Here is an 18,030-nt window from a genome sequence, read left to right as displayed (position 1 = left end):
CGTGATTCTCAGAATAGACCATACCAGAATCACACAAACAACCATCATAGACCCAATACCCAGCATTTCCAACCAAGGAATAATGGTAGGACACCACAGAGATCCAATAATAACGGGAGGAACCCTGGTTATAGACCCCATGGTCAACAGTATGAAAATACCAACTACATGCAACCTCCCCCAAATGATCCCAACTACCATCATACTGGATGGAGAGATAACAACTATACACCAGTCCATTTTTTAGAAGAGGACAGGGTCCGCAAAAGAAGTATCCAACCAGAGGAAAGAGAGGAGGCAAGAGGGTCAACAAACCCAAAAAAACGGAAAATGTAAAAGGGAAAGGGATCTTTAATTTGAGTGATACTACATTATCACCCCAAGAATTGAATTTACTGGACAGGGGTTTGAAATTTGCACCTGAGAATAGACTTAATAAATTTCAAACCTATATCGATGTGTAAAAATTTGTGAGGCAGGTATCTCTTAAAAAATATTTTATGAATAATCCCGTAGAATGTAACTGTTCTAAGGGGACATTTAATTCAAATCTTAGGAATGCTTCATTATATAATCCCCCTCCACAGTCCCAAAATCATGTGAATATATTTAAAGATATGGTATTGAAGGATCTTGCTGCAATTAAAATTAAGGATAATTATAAATATGATAATACAAGAATGGCTATAAACTCCCTTTTGAAGAAAAAGGATTTAGTCATACGTCCGGCTGATAAGGGTGGAGGCGTAGTAGTATTGAACAAAAAGGATTATATACAAGAGGTATACAACATATTGGGTGATAATAATACATATCATCTGCTACAGAATGACCCTTTAAAACAGTATAAGAAATCTCTTAAATCTCTCATTAAACAGGGTTATGATGACCATATTTTGAATAAAAAAGAGAGATTTTCTATGCCCCACCAGTCCAAGATTGCCTATTATGTATATACTTCCCAAGATACATAAAAATCTTACTCATCCTCTGGGGAGACCAATCATTAGTGGGATAGGCTCTTTATGTTCAAAGGTAGGACAATATATAGACCATTTTTTACAGCCTTTAGTTATTAAAACTCCCTCCTACCTTAGGGACACTAAGCAGGTCCTCCAAGACATTAAGAATTTAACCACAGAACCTTCTACAATTTTGGTGACGGCGGATGTAGCATCATTATATACGAATATTAAACATGATGACGGTATGCAAGCGGTTGAATTTTATCTGAATGATCTTAACGAAATGCCTGCCTCACAGAAAGTTTTTATTTTGGATCTTTTACAATTCGCAATGACCAAAAATTACTTTTGGTTTGACGGTAAATTTTATCTGCAGACCACTGGTGTCGCGATGGGAGCGAAGTTCGCTCCCAGCCTGGCTAATCTGTTTATGGCCAGGTGGGAGGAGGACATTATTTATTCTCGTGACTGGCCTGAATTGTATTTTTATAAAAGGTATATCGATGACATTTTATTGATTTGGAAAGGGGACGAGCAGGCACTTATTAACTTTTTTATTACTTTAAACAATAACACACAAAATATCAAATTGACATATGAATACAGCACAGTGAGTATTAACTTTTTAGATCTAACATTAATAAATCATGAAGGGACCATTATTACTAAATCCTTTTTCAAGCAAACGGACCGTAACGGCTATATTCCGGTTAATAGCTGCCATCATCCGGCATGGCTTTCAAACATTCCTAAAGGCCAGTTCTTGAGGATCCGTCGCAATTGCACAAATCTTGAAACGTATTTTGCCCAAGCAGATATACTAAAGGAGAGATTCATTGAAAAAGGGTATGATGAATCCTCACTCACATGCACTTTAACATCGGTTGCTAATATGGATAGGGATTTGATGCTCAGTAACAATACGGGACAGAAATCTGCTAATATTTGTCCGTTTGTTACAACCTTTTCGTCCCAATATAAAAGTGTTACAAAGATTATTAGGAATAATTGGAAAATTCTTATGGCAGATCCAACGCTCACTAAAATTCTACCACATAGACCCGAAATCACATTTAGAAGAGCCATTCCTTTAAGAAATAGAATAGCGCCTAATGTAATTAACCCTCCTCCCAGGATTCAGTTTTTAATAGCTTAGTGGGTTTCTTTCCATGTAACAAATGCGTCATCTGTACTTGTAGTGACCATAAAAAAAGGAGAATTGATCAATTTGTCTCTACTTCTACCAATAAGCAATATGACATTAAGAGTTTTATATCATGTAATACTAGATATGTGGTATATCTACTCCAATGTCCGTGTTCTAAACAGTATATAGGCCGCACTACAAGGAGATTGCGAGACCGTTTAAGAGAACACATATACAATATAAAACGTGGATTTAAAGAACATTCTCTTTCAAAGCATTATAGGCTTTGTCATAACAGAGATCCATCATCACTTAAATTTACAGCTATAGATGTTGTACATCACCATTGGAGGGGCATTAATAAGAAAAAGGCTGTTTCTCAACTGGAGACAAAGTGGATATTTGAGATGGGATCTATGTATCCCAGAGGTTTAAACGTTGACATAGATATCAACTGCTTTATAGATAATAGTTGAAACTTCGAATTATGCTTTTTATCTCCGGTTTTATCTCCACTTTTTATTCCTTCTTATATGTAATTCATATGGACTTTACAGGCCTTTACGTTCCATCTGTGTACCTTTTATAATTCGTCCCTAGTTTTTTATACATATATATGTATTAATGCTTTTTGGTCATTGCAATTTTTAATATATCTTTTAATATATTTTAAAATAATAATTTAAAAAAAAAAAAAATAATAATTATAGAGTATTCTCATGATATTTGATATATTTTGGCTGCACCTTTTATTAAAGATTTATATCTAATATGTATATATTATGATATGTATTATGTATGAACATCTATTTTGATATGCGTTTTTATAGGCATCATTGATTTTATTTATATTCATATTTATAGCTGTTTTATTATTATGTGCATGTCATTGTTATCACCAGACTTATCATTAATGAGTTTATATTATAACTCCATGTTTTGATGAGGAGTTATTAGCGCTATATATATCTTAAATTGATCCCGCACATGCGCAGTGGTTTGTCTGCGACGATATTCATCAATTCCAATTCCAATTTATATTTATGGGTTTTATGGTTCATGGTGTCCTGGCACCGCTCATTTAGATTTTATGTAAATCTTCGGGGTCTTTCCTTTATATTCACATTGAGTTTCCCTGGTGATTCAGTGACACTCACCGATGATTGTAAAAATGGCGCCCGCGCATATGAGATTAAGTTGGTCTCCGACAAAATGGCGCCTGATATGGAGACATATCTCTCAAGAAAAATGGCGCGTTCGTAATGCGCATGCGCCATTTACGATTTTTAATGGACGCTGTCAGACACGGACGCTGAAGCTTATCCCCTTTGATGATGTGCGGTTAGCACGAAACGCGTCAGTGTAGGAGCTACAGCGTCATTATCTCTCTGCCGCCGGCACCATGGAGGTCCCGGCGGCCATCTTTTAATTCACCTCATAGTCAGTGTTTGTTTATCCTCACCTATGTTATACTGCATAGAATTAAATCTTTTAAAACGGTATCACGCTATTGGTCTCCTTTCTTTGTGGCCCTTGGTGAGTCACATATCACCTATAGAGCCACCTAAGAGAGAGACCGTGGATTATCAGCAACATCCAGCGGGTGGAGGAATATCTGGCTTGACCTGACCTTTAAGAGCTATCAGTGGATCTTGTAGAGATAACTTATCTCTAAATGCGCAGTTACACTGTGCATCTGGTGAGTGCACAGCCTTATCCTTCTCACGTTCACCGCATGGAAGCAGCACTTTGAAGGAGAGAAATTATCACAAAGACTGTTTTTGCACTGCATGTTACTCTGCTTGTGACATAATGTTTAGGATCACATTAGTCACTTAAAACCACTATATTGATATCTTGGATGTTTTTTCACTTAAATACTTGTGATACAGCACCGCATCTTTTTTATTTCATGTTTTTGTAAGGTTTATTGGTATCCTTTTTGATGCTGTGGCTGCTTTATTTTTCATAGCGCTCACAACTTCTTTTATACTTGTTTGGGAGTAAATAATACCCTATATTTGGTGTCAGTAGAGGAAGTTTCCCATCATTGTTGTCAATGGAAGGAATTGTGCCCCAAGGTTGGTGTCAGTAGGAGGAATTGTGTCCAATTGTTGGTGTTAGTGGATGGAACAGTACTCCAAGGGCCAGATAAAGGCAAGCAAAAGGCTGCATCCGGCCCACAGGCTGCAGTTTGAAGGCCGCTGGTTTACATAAAGTGTAAAAGGAGAGTTAGTGTTAAGGTTGCATAGAAGGTTGGTGTTTTTGTTAGGGAAGATTAACATAAAGGGGGGCCTTAAGGTAGGGCCCTGCCTGTTCTATGCCCCAGGAGCTTTAGCAAACTATTAGCAATGTCCCTGTGCAGGAAACCAATGTACCATCATTTAAGAGACTTTCACTTTTCCCATTCAGTGAAAAGAGATAGTGTGATTCTAATGATTTCCCCAACTAAAAATGTTACTAAACCCAGGACCTTGCATTCACTGTATCTAGTCTCCCATGGTACACAGAACATGGAAATGCAATTATTTTAGTAAATATAAACTGCTAAATACCTTTTCTCATCAGCAGTATATAGCAGTCTTGCAACTTCTATTAGTGTCCAGCCAAGCACTGGTTAAAGCTTGTAGGAGTTTTCATTCTGCTCTAGGATGATGCATGACCACTGACCTCTGAACAGTGCTGATAGGCCCTGTGCTCATCATGTGCACTCTCCCAAGAAAAAAAAAATCCTCTACACCAAACTGAGTATGTGCAGAGTGACTCCACATGATATATCTTATCAGGAGAAGAGAGGGAGGCACTAGAAGAAGGAGAGGATTAGAGAAGTCAGGATCAAACAGTATTTTTATCAGTGCCCATCAGCGCTGAATATCCGTGCCACCTCATCAGTGCCCATCAGTACTGCCCATCAGTGCAGCCTCATCAATGCACATCAGTGAAGGAGAAAAATTACCTGTGTGCGACAGCACTGAAAGCTGAACATTGGCCTGGGCAGGAAGGGGGTATAAGTGCCCGGTAGGCAAGTGGCTAAGCTGATGGTTGTTTACTTGTGTTAGTATTTAAAAAAAAAAAAAAACTCAACGAGACTCACCATCTAAAGTCTTTATTCCTTCTTCTACAAATTTGCGAGCAGCTGCTGGCCTGTAACAGAATTCATGCTAGGTCAAAGAAAACCATCTGTGACGACATTACATACGATTTGTTTGTACACAATGCTTTAGAGACCGCTTACAGCACAGGTGACACAGGTCCATGTATATTTGGACACAGGCACAATTTTCATACTTTTGGCTCTGTATGCCACCAGAATAAATTAAAATGAAACAATCCAAATGAATTTTCAGCTTTAATTCAAGAGTTTGAACATAAATATCAAGTACAAATTTTAGGAACTGCAACCATTTTTATACACAGTCCCTCCATTTTCAGGGGCTCAAAAGTAATTGGACAAATAAATATAATCATAAATAAAATGTTCATCTTTAATATTTTGTTGAGAATCCTTTACTGGCAATGACTGCCTGAAGTCTGGAACCCATGGACATTGTCAAAGACTGGGTGTCCTCCTTTCTGATGCTTTGCCAGGCTCTAACTGCAGCTGTCTTCAGTTGTTCTTTGTTTGTGGGTCTTTCTGCCTTTAGTTTTGCCATCAGCAAATTAAATGCATGTTCAATTGGATTGAGATCAGGTGACTAACTCGGCCATTGCAGAATATTCCACTTATTTTCCTTCAAAACCTCCTGGGTTGCTTTTGTAGTGTGTTTTGGATCATTGTTCCTATGTACTGTGAAGCACTGTCCAATCAACTTTTCTGCATTTGGCTGAATCTGGGCTGACAGTATATCTCTAAACACTGCGGAATTCATCTGGCTGCTTCTCTCTTCTGTCACATCATCAATAAACACCAATGACCCAGTGCCACTGGAAGCCATGCAGGCCATGCCATCACACTACCTCCACCATGTTTTACAGATGACTGTGTGCTTTGGATCATAAGCTGTTCCAAGCCTTCTCCACAATTTTTTCTTCCTGTCATTCTGGCACAGATGAATCTTAGTTTCATCCATCTAAAGAATGCTTTTCCAGAACTGGTCTGGCTTTTTTAGATGTTTTTTGGCAAAGTCTAATCTGGCATTTCTATTCTGCAGGCTTATGAATGGTTTGCACCTTGTGGTGAACCCTCTGTATTTGCTCTAGTGAAGTATACTCTTAATTGTAGACTTTAACAATGATACATCCACCTCCTGGAGAGTGTCCTTCACTTCTGGATGTTGTGAATGAGTCTGGATGTTGTGAATGAGTTTTTCTTTACCATAGCGGGGATCCTGCGATCATTCTTCACTGTTGTCTTCCATGGGAGTCCATGCCTTTTTATGTTGCTGAGCTCGCCAGTGCGTTCTTCTTTCCTCAGAATGTACCAAACTGTTGATTTGGCCACTCCTAATGTTATTGCCATCTCTCTGATGGATTTGTTTAGTTTTTGAAGCCTTACAATGGTCTATTTCACTTGCATGGACAGCTCCTTTGAACGCATGATGTAGGTTCATAGCAATAGATTCCAAATGCAAATACCACACTCAGAATCAACTCCAGACCTTTTACCTGCTTAATTGATGAAGAAATAACAAAGGAGTAGCCCACACCTGGCCATGAAACAGCTTTTGATTCAATTGTCCAATTACTTTTGGCCCCTTGAAAAAGGGGGGATGGCTACTCTTAAGAGCTATAATTCCAAAGCCTCTCCTCCAATTTGGATGTACATACCCTCAAATTAAACCTGAGAGTGTTCACTTTCAGCCCAAATCCAATATATAACTATAGCTTGAATATGTTTTGGTAAATACCTGAAAAAACTAAAATTGTGCATGTGTCCAAATATATATGGACCTAACTGTATCAGCCTGTACATGATCAGGAGGTATTGTGTGCCTTTAACTAAAATATTTGTGGTGTGTAGGTTTTAGGCTTTTTTTTTTTTTTTAATTTGACTGAAAGAAAGTACTTTGCACAGTAAAGCAAATGGGCTCTCTATGAAGAGGAATTGACCCCTTGTTTTTAGGACATGTATTAGAAGAGATAACATGCCAATATATTTCCTTTTAGGAAGGCATACTGTACTTCTGTTCCTTTGGCCCACTTTGCCAATGGCTGAATAAAAGCAAAACCATATTATGTTAGAAACTTTATAACAAACTCACCCGATTCCACTAACCCTTGTGAGGAAATTGATAGAAGAGCTTGTATCATCTTGTCGAATCTATGAAGCATTCACAGAACAATTTTAGTCCGGCACTTTAACTGTCATATTAAAAAATGATACACATGATTACAGTTGTTCAAAAAAAAGATACATGACTTAGGATTCTCTAGAACAGGGCATAAAGCAGCGGTTCTCAACCTGGGGGTCGCGACCCCTTTGGGGGTCGAACGGCCATTTCCCAGGGGTCGCCTAAGACCATCGGAAAACACATATTTCCGATGGTCTTAGGAACCGAGACACCGCTGCTCTGTCTCGCGATCTGTGGGCGGGATGATATGCTGCCCCTGTAACCTGGCCACACCTCCGGGATCACTCAACAGCTCCGCCTCCTCGCCGCTGATTGGCCACCGGAACTGTAGCTCAGGAGAGGCACACAGGCGGCCAATCACCGGCGAGGAGGTGGAGCTTGGAGAGGAGGAGCCGAGCGGCAGAGCGCGCAGATCGAAGAAGATCGAGGGAGCTGCAGGACCGAGTGAAGAGGAGAGAGGCCAGAGAAGGAAGACAGCTGACAGGTAAGTGGAAATTTTGCTTCTGCAGGCTGTAGATGGGAGAGGGAGAGAGCGAGCCCAGGCTGGAGCAGGGGTCAGCAAGGTAAGTATCATTGGTGTCAGTGGGAGGAATAGTGCCCCATCATTTGTGTCACTAATATCAACGATGGGGCACTATTCCTCCCCCCACTGACACCAACGATGGGGCACTATTCCTCCCCCCACTGACACCAACGATAGGGCACTATTCCTCCCCCCACTGACACCAACGATGGGGCACTATTCCTCCCACTGACACCAACGATGGGGCACTATTCCTCCCCCCACTGACACCAACGATGGGGCACTATTCCTCCCCCCACTGACACCAACGATGGGGCACTATTCCTCCCCCCACTGACACCAACGATGGGGCACTATTCCTCCCCCCACTGACACCAACGATGGGGCACTATTCCTCCCCCCACTGACACCAATGATAGGCACTATTCCTCCCCCCACTGACACCAACGATGGGGCACTATTCCTCCCACTGACACCAACGATGGGGCACTATTCCTCCCCCCACTGACACCAACGATGGGGCACTATTCCTCCCCCCACTGACACCAACGATGGGGCACTATTCCTCCCCCCACTGACACCAACGATGGGGCACTATTCCTCCCCCCTCTGACACCAACGATGGGGCACTATTCCTCCCCCCACTGACACCAACGATGGGGCACTATTCCTCCCCCCACTGACACCAACGATGGGGCACTATTCCTCCCCCCACTGACACCAACGATGGGGCACTATTCCTCCCCCCACTGACACCAATGATAGGCACTATTCCTCCCCCCACTGACACCAACGATGCGGCACTATTCCTCCCACTGACACCAACGATGGGGCACTATTCCTCCCACTGGCACCAATGATAGGCACTATTCCTCCCCCTACTGACACCAATGATAGGCACTATTCCTCCCCCCACTGACACCAACGATAGGCACTATTCCTCCCCCCACTGACACCAATGATGGGGCACTATTCCTCCCCCCACTGACACCAACGATGGGGCACTATTCCTCCCCCCACTGACACCAACGATGGGGCACTATTCCTCCCCCCACTGACACCAACGATGGGGCACTATTCCTCCCCCCACTGACACCAACGATGGGGCACTATTCCTCCCCCCACTGACACCAACGATGGGGCACTATTCCTCCCCCCACTGACACCAACGATGGGGCACTATTCCTCCCCCCACTGACACCAACGATGGGGCACTATTCCTCCCCCCACTGACACCAATGATAGGCACTATTCCTCCCCCCACTGACACCAACGATGGGGCACTATTCCTCCCCCCACTGACACCAATGATAGGCACTATTCCTCCCACTGACACCAATGATGGGGCACTATTCCTCCCACTGATACCAATGATGGGGCACTATTCCTCCCACTGACACCAATGATGGGGCACTATTCCTCCCACTGACACCAATGATGGGGCGCTATTCCTCCCACTGACACCAATGATGGGGCGCTATTCCTCCCACTGACACCAGTGATGGGGCGCTAGTCCTCCCACTGATACCAATGATGGGGCACTATTCCTCCCACTGATACCAATGATGGGGCACTATTCCTCCCACTGACACCAATGATGGGGCACTATTCCTCCCACTGACATCAGTGATGGGGCACTATTCCTCCCACTGACACCAATGATGGGGTGTTATTCCTCCCACTGACACCAATAATGGGGCACTATTCCTCCCACTGATACCAACGATGGGGCACTATTCCTCCCACTGACATCAGTGATGGGGCACTATTCCTCCCACTGACACCAACGATGGGACACTATTCCTCCCACTGACATCAGTGATGGGGCACTATTCCTCCCACTGACACCAACGATGGGACACTATTCCTCCCACTGACACCAACGATGGGACACTATTCCTCCCACTGATACCAATGATGGGGCACTATTCCTCCCACTGATACCAACGATGGGACACTATTCCTCCCCCCACTGACACCAACGATGGGACACTATTCCTCCCCCCACTGACACCAACGATGGGGCACTATTCCTCCCACTGACACCAACGATGGGGCACTATTCCTCCCCCCACTGACACCAACGATGGGGCACTATTCCTCCCCCCACTGACACCAACGATGGGGCACTATTCCTCCCCCCACTGACACCAACGATGGGGCACTATTCCTCCCACTGACACCAACGATGGGGCACTATTCCTCCCCCCACTGACACCAACGATGGGGCACTATTCCTCCCCCCACTGACACCAAAGATGGGGCACTATTCCTCCCCCCACTGACACCAACGATGGGGCACTATTCCTCCCCCCACTGACACCAATGATAGGCACTATTCCTCCCCCCACTGACACCAACGATGGGGCACTATTCCTCCCACTGACACCAACGATGGGGCACTATTCCTCCCCCCACTGACACCAACGATGGGGCACTATTCCTCCCCCCACTGACACCAACGATGGGGCACTATTCCTCCCCCCACTGACACCAACGATGGGGCACTATTCCTCCCCCCACTGACACCAACGATGGGGCACTATTCCTCCCCCCACTGACACCAACGATGGGGCACTATTCCTCCCCCCACTGACACCAACGATGGGGCACTATTCCTCCCCCCACTGACACCAACGATGGGGCACTATTCCTCCCCCCACTGACACCAACGATGGGGCACTATTCCTCCCCCCACTGACACCAACGATGGGGCACTATTCCTCCCCCCACTGACACCAACGATGGGGCACTATTCCTCCCCCCACTGACACCAACGATGGGGCACTATTCCTCCTCCCACTGACACCAATGATGGGGCACTATTCCTCCCACTGATACCAATGATGGGACACTATTCCTCCCACTGACACCAACGATGGGACACTATTCCTCCCACTGATACCAACGATGGGACACTATTCCTCCCACTGACATCAGTGATGGGGCACTATTCCTCCCACTGACACCAACGATGGGACACTATTCCTCCCACTGATACCAACGATGGGGCACTATTCCTCCCACTGATACCAATGATGGGACACTATTCCTCCCACTGATACCAATGATGGGGCACTATTCCTCCCACTGATACCAATGATGGGGCACTATTCCTCCCACTGATACCAACGATGGGACACTATTCCTCCCACTGACACCAACGATGGGACACTATTCCTCCCACTGATACCAACGATGGGACACTATTCCTCCCACTGATACCAATGATGGGACACTATTCCTCCCACTGACACCAACGATGGGACACTATTCTTCCCACTGATACCAACGATGGGACACTATTCCTCCCACTGATACCAATGATGGGGCACTATTCCTCCCACTGATACCAATGATGGGACACTATTCCTCCCACTGACACCAACGATGGGACACTATTCCTCCCACTGATACCAATGATGGGACACTATTCCTCCCACTGACACCAACGATGGGACACTATTCCTCCCACTGATACCAATGATGGGATACTATTCCTCCCACTGATACCAATGATGGGGCGCTAGTCCTCCCACTGATACCAATGATGGGGCACTATTCCTCCCACTGCAAAATTACAGTTCTGAAGTAGCAACGAAAATAATTTTATGGTTGGGGGTCACCACAACATGAGGAACTGTATTAAGGGGTCGCGGCGTTAGAAAGGTTGAGAACCACTGGCATAAAGGATGGTCACATAACTTCTGTACAGCTTTCCACAGTAGACAAAGCAAATAATTTAGTGTTGTTCCTTCCTTCAGCACATATGTGAATTAAGCAGAAGTCGGAATAAAGGAAAAAACTAAACAAAAACAAAAAACAGCCTCTGCTTTCTTCCTTCCAAGGGGCCCTCTCAGAGTGGGTTAAATGATACTGGCCACTGGGGAAATCTAGTAGGGGAAAAGAATTACTACAGGGCAAAGCTTTGGATAAAAAAGAAAATGAATGCAGAAAAACGCTCTTTTCTCTTTTTTTACTATTATTGGGCTACTCATTTTATGTATGTTTATGGCGTTCAACGTTAAAGGGTAAGTTCACCTTTCTGAAAATGTTACACACATATTTAAGGTATAATATGTTTAGCCTCAGACCCCTCTCTCTTACCCTTGTGGCAGTGAGCCAGGGATCTTCTCCCCATACTTGCTGCCACAATTCAAAGACAGTGCAGCTGTGCAGGACTCTGTCCACACGGCCACGTAATTGATTCACAGATCCCTGCAAATAAATGAACTACAAGTCCCGACAGCCTTTGCGGCTGTCGGCCTGTAGTTCTCAATGAACTACCACAGCACTGTTGAGTGCTGTGGTAGTTCAATCATTCTTCCTGTCTGTGTACAACCTTCTGCTCGCACGAGGTACAAGCAGACTGATTACACTGACCAGTCTGCAGGAGACTGATTACACTGACCAGTCTGCAGGAGACTGATTACACTGACAGTCTGCAGGAGACCGGCATAGCACCAGCGGTGCAATGCTTTATGGGCTCCTAAAACAAAAAGAAAAAAAAAAAAAGTAAATGCACATTTTTTTACCTGCAAAACAAAGTGCATTTATGATTTTTGTAAAAACGTGAACTTATCCTTTAAGGCTGAAGTTTAATCTACTTTGCATTTCCTGGTTCCTCCTTCCCTGCTTATCAAGATGCATATAACATTTTTAAATAAATAACAGGAGAGATGGATTGGTGGCATCACGATCTCCACATTGTCCCATTAGACCACTCCTTTAATTCAATGAAAAAAGATACAAAGCACTCTGTAAATTCTGGCCATGCTGTTTGAATGAACCCTTGTGTTCATTATGCAGAAGGGCAGCCGCTTGGTACAGGACCCGTAAGTCCACACTGACTGCTGTAGTAGCACTTCCACAGCATACATATACATATGGAATATGTATACTTACATTGCTCCAAGCTGTACCAATGTGACTATACAATAAAAAAAAAACCCTACCTGGATTCCAGGATTTTTACCTTTTCAAGTTTGCGCAATTTTCCTGTAGCCAAAAACTCATCTATCTTCTCTGCTATTTTGGCTCCGACACCATCCTTAAAAAGAATTCAAATAAAAATTATTGCATAAACTAGTCAATAAAACTGGAGACTGTCATGTCTACCGATATACACTGCTCAAAAAAATTAAATGAAACACTTATTAATCTGAGTATAGCATCAAGTCAATTTAATTCCTGGGACATTGGTCTGGTCAGTAAGGTAGCAGAGGGGGTTGTTAATCAATTTCAGCTGCTTTGGTGTTAGTGAAATTAACTACAGGTGCACTAGATGGGCAACAATGAGACGACCCCCAAAACAGGAATGGTTTTAAAAGGTGGAGGCCACTGGCATTTTTTTCCCTACTCATCTTTACTGACTGTTTTTCACTAGTTTTGCATTTAGCAAGGGTCAGTGTTACTACTGGTAAAATGAGGCAATACCTGGACCCTACAGAGGTTGCACAGGCAGTCCAACTCCTCCAGGATGGCACATCAATAAGTGCCATTGCCAGAAGGTTTGCTGTGTCTCACAGCAGTCTCAAGAGCATGGAGGAGGTTCCAGGAGACAGGCAGTTACTCTAGGAGAGCAGGACAGGGCCGTAGAAGGCAGCAGGACCAGCATCTGCATGAGCACTACCAGAGCCCTACAAAATGACCTCCAGAAGGCCATTTGTGTGAATGTCTCTGATCAAACAATCACAAAAAGACTTTATGAGGGTGGCCTGAGGGCCCGACGTCCTCTAGTGGGCTCTGTGGTCACTGCCCACCACCACAGAGCTTGATTGGCATTTGCCATTAAGCACCAGAATTGGCAGGTCCGCCACTGGTGCCCTGTGGTTTTCACAGATGAGAGAAGGTTCACCCTGAGCTCACGTGACAGCCGTGAAAAAGTCTGGAGAAGCCGGGGAGAACATAATGCTGCTTGTAACATCGTTCAGCATGACCGTTTTGGTGGTGGGTGAGTGATGGTCTGGGGAAGCATACCCATGGAGGGACGCACAGACCTCTACAGGCTAGAAAATGGCACCGTGACTGCTATTAGGTATCGGGATGAAATCCTTGGACCCATTGTCAGACCCTAAGTTGATTCTGGGTCGTGGGTTCCTCCTGGTGCACATCAATGCCCGGCCTCATGTGGCGAGAGTATGCAGGCAGTTCCTGGAGGAGAAAGGAATTGGTACCATTGAATAGCCCTCATGCTCGCCTGACCTACATCCAATAGAACACCTCTGGGATATCATGTTTCGGTCCATCCGATGCCGCCAGGTTGCAACTCAGACTTTCCAGGAGCTCAGTACTGTCCTGGTCCAGATCTGGGAGGAAATACCCCAGGGCACCATCCGTCGTCTCATTAGGAGCATGCCCCGATGTTGTCAGGCATGCATACAAGCACGTGCGGGCCACACAGACTACTACCATTTTGAGTTGCTGCAATGAAATTTCAGCAAAATTAACTAGCCTGCTGCATCATTTTTTCACTTTGATTTTCGGGGTGTCTTTGAATTCAGTCCTCAGTAGGTTGATAATTTTCATTACCATCAAACGATGGAGCATCCTTATGTTTCTAACACATTACCCATTCCATATCAGTATAGATATCCAGCATGATATTTTTCCCCATTGAGATCTGATGTGTTTTCAAATTGTTCCTTTAATTTTCTGCGCAGTGTATAAACAGACTGAGAAAAAAATCATTTCCAATATGAGCAAAGCTTTCCAAGACCCAACAGATATAAATACAACCATTTTCTTTTCATTGCTGTAAGCTCAACAGGAGGGGGAGGGGGAGGGGGAGGGGGCGGTCAAATATATTTTTGCATCTGTTAAGATGCTGTCCTTGAAAAGTTCCCTGAAATCACTGTGCTTAAGAAATGCTTAATCTTGACATGGACAGAAGTCACAACCCCATGGAGAGCTTGTGCTTAGGATTCAAGGATCTTCAAATGGATGTAGGGATCAATTTAATGACTAACACAGGTATTTTCCCTTAGAAAAGCCAGTACAGGTTCACTTTAATGCTGCACAACAGGCAAGCCACAAAATATACAGTTGCAATATGCACATATGAACAGCCCTACCGGATTAAAAATTTGTAAAGGATTTACCTCCCCCCCAGCCTACTGACATTTGACATTTTTTTTATTTTAATGTTTACATACACTTTGATTACTAAAATGGGTTTTCCTTTTTTAAATATCTACCTAAAGTGCAGTTTTAATGATCCACAATCTCCCTATGCAATTTACACACACACACACTTAGTGCTCACCAATTTTTTTGCTTCTGCTCCACTCTTGATTTTTGTGGGATACTTTGCAATCACCGAGGCGGCTTTCCTGCAAGGGTGAGGGTGAGGTTACAAAGTAGTTCTTGAATGGTATACAGCTCATTCCATTCTTGTAATAATATGGCAGCATACAAGAATATAATATGCTAAAATCATCACTTTTTCCATCAGACCTTTTAATAGGCCCCACATAGGATTGTCTGTGGTTTCTTTCAAGGTTCTAAATTATGGAGGTTGAAACACATGCCAAACAACTCTCTAGTACAAGCAATCTTTCAATGACTAAGGAAATCTACCCAACTAGTTGAGGACACTAGATGTGCTCCCCCCAAAACATCACTAAAGTATACAGGTTTGTATAGCACATATGGTCCTTCTGCCTTCTAGCATGTACACCCCCCCCTCTTCTCAATTGCCATTAGGCCTCATTCACATGGCTGATTACTTGCGTGCCCCATGCAGGGCCATTTTTTGCCTGCACGGGGATGCACAGGTATTGCGTGATCCCCGTGTCGGCAGTCCCACAGATGTCTACTGGGACACACAACAGCACAGAATCACTGTGTCAGTTTTGACCTGGCGGCCCCAAGGGATTTCCTTAAAGCAATAGTAAACTCTGGTTACATTACGCTGCAAGGTAATGTCATAATGTGCTAGCATACACTTATTTTAAACCGAAGTCCTCTAGCAGCGTGTTCTCAGCGATGCCAGGGCTTCCATCTTCACACAGGCTTCCTTCCAAGTTTGTAGGATCCGGCCATTTGAATGGTCGAGCCGCAATGATGTCATTCCTGTGCATGCACACGGGAGTCATGGTTGCTTCACAGCACTCTCAATGGACGGCACACTCGAATATGCTGTCTATTCAGAGTGCAGTGCGCATGCCCTGGTGACTTCAAGCTTCTAAAAAAGAATACCTGTAAGTAACATTAATATCTCCCAAACAAGAACTGTCTCCAGCCAGCCCACGGATGCACCAGAAGGTAGCTTGGCTCTCTCGGTGGAACATCCCATCCCACTGCATGTAACATCGATCAAGCAACTTGTTAGCCACGGCAATCATTGCTATGTGAAAGCTGACTGCTGGCTCTACCGGTTCAAACCCCAGAGAGACGTATCAGACGTCGCTGGGGCTGAAGTGGTTATAAAGGTAAAAGGTTTTTTTTCCCCACCTTAAAACTGCTATCCCCAGCATCACCTTGAACCCCTTTTTGAGTCTGATCTCAATCCAGTGCTGTGCCCGTCTCCACTTTAAGTAATGATAGTTACTGTCAAAAAAAGAGATCCATAGCAGAAATGCAAACACTGTTCTAGGCCACAGGCTGTGCACGTGTGAGAGGAGAAGTGATTAAAGGGTTAGTGCACCTTTTCAGAAAAAATGAAAATGGGAACCAACACCCTGACCACCCCCCCTGGTCCACTGTACTTACCTCTGTGGCTGATGAGCTATCAGTGCCTATGCAGCTGGTGTAGCAATCCAGGATTTAAAATCCCTGCTCTTCTTCCCTCTTTCTGTAGGGTTTCTGGGACGGATCAGAGTGATTCCAATTAGTCAAACGGGTTATATGCCAGAGCCGACCAATCAGAAGTTCTCTGATCTGTCCCAGAAGACCTACAGAAAAAAAGGGAAGAAAGAGCGAGTATTTCAAATCCCTGACTGCTGCAACAGCTGTGGGAGTACTGACAGCTCATCACCCACAGAAGTAAATGAAGCAGGACAATGGCATGGAGAGGGTGTAGGATGTTAAAGTCTCTTGCCTCTTCCTGCCTGCTTGTTGTCTTCTCCAGCGCTGTAAACTGAGCTACACATGCGCAACTCAGCTTACAGCACCAGGCTGATCTCTAAGTGCAGGTATGATGGCCTTCTCCAAGAGTGACATCATCCCCAATGGCCAATGAAGAGGCCTAAAGACCGGCACTCAGAAGAAGACACTAGTGCAGGAGCATTGGACAGGTAATATTATTAAGCCTTTAGGTCTGCTTTAACCTTTCCTTTTTTCTAAAAAAGGTGACCTTACAATTTAAGGAACAAGCTCTATTTCTACTCAGGTTTTCATCAGACAGGCCTTTAAATATCTGATTATGTGGCATCTAAGTTAAGAAAAGCATTCAGGTACTGGTAAACCTGGTCAGCAATCCCAGCTATATTAAACACACTTCAAAATAATTACCCAAACAGCAGGAGTTCAGTGAATGACCTTACCTGTAGGCATTGTATTTATGGATGGCTCTATTGACATTCCGTTCATAATTGGCAAGTTCTAAAATATAAACACAAGCATATGATAATTACATTTCTTGTCATTACTAAAAAGTTTGCAATAGTTCCAGCATAAACTGATATTACCAGATGTATCAATTTAGACCAACTTTATCTAAAAGAGTTATTTAAAGTGATACTAAAGTTTAATTAAAAACAAAAAAACAAAAACATGTCATACTTATCTGCTCTGTGCGATAGTTTTGCTGAGGTCCCCCAATGGCGCTCCTGGTTTCTCCTATTCGGCGAGTGCCCCCATAGAAAGCAGCTTTCTATGGGGGTACTCGTGCAGATTTGCTCCCGAGACACCTTGGCTGCATCTATTGGCACAGACATGGTGCCTAAGCCCCACCTCCTCATCAAAGGATTTGATTGGCGGGAGCCAATGGTTCCCACTACTCTCAATCTGCCCTGTGAGGAGGGAGAGAACAGAGAAAGACACTGCTCTCATCCACAGCGCTGGATTGAGAATGGGCTCAGGTAAGTATAAGGGGGGTGAGGGGGGATTCTGTGGCCTAGAAGGTTTTTTTACCTTAATGCACTAAGGTAAAAAAAAAAACGT

The 18,030-nt window shown here is 44.0% G+C and overlaps 1 protein-coding gene across 1 annotated transcript in view; it reads right to left on the bottom strand.

Annotated features, from left to right (window-relative positions):
- Positions 1–18,030, bottom strand: part of POLB (DNA polymerase beta) — a 47,017-nt gene that overhangs the window by 25,804 nt on the left and 3,183 nt on the right. Inside the window, exons 2-6 of the mRNA XM_089670248.1 lie at positions 17,412–17,469; positions 15,191–15,257; positions 12,902–12,976; positions 7,314–7,372; positions 5,207–5,256 (exon numbers count right to left, since the gene is read on the bottom strand). Coding sequence (XP_089526374.1) covers positions 5,207–5,256; positions 7,314–7,372; positions 12,902–12,976; positions 15,191–15,257; positions 17,412–17,469 — 309 coding nt within the window. The remainder of the gene's footprint in view (positions 1–5,206; positions 5,257–7,313; positions 7,373–12,901; positions 12,977–15,190; positions 15,258–17,411; positions 17,470–18,030) is intronic.

Source organism: Staurois parvus, unplaced genomic scaffold (genome assembly GCF_062004578.1).
Source record: "Staurois parvus isolate SC_StPar_1 unplaced genomic scaffold, SC_StPar_1.0 ptg000088l, whole genome shotgun sequence".
Taxonomy (NCBI): domain Eukaryota; kingdom Metazoa; phylum Chordata; class Amphibia; order Anura; family Ranidae; genus Staurois; species Staurois parvus.
This window is presented reverse-complemented; position numbering and strand designations above follow the sequence as displayed.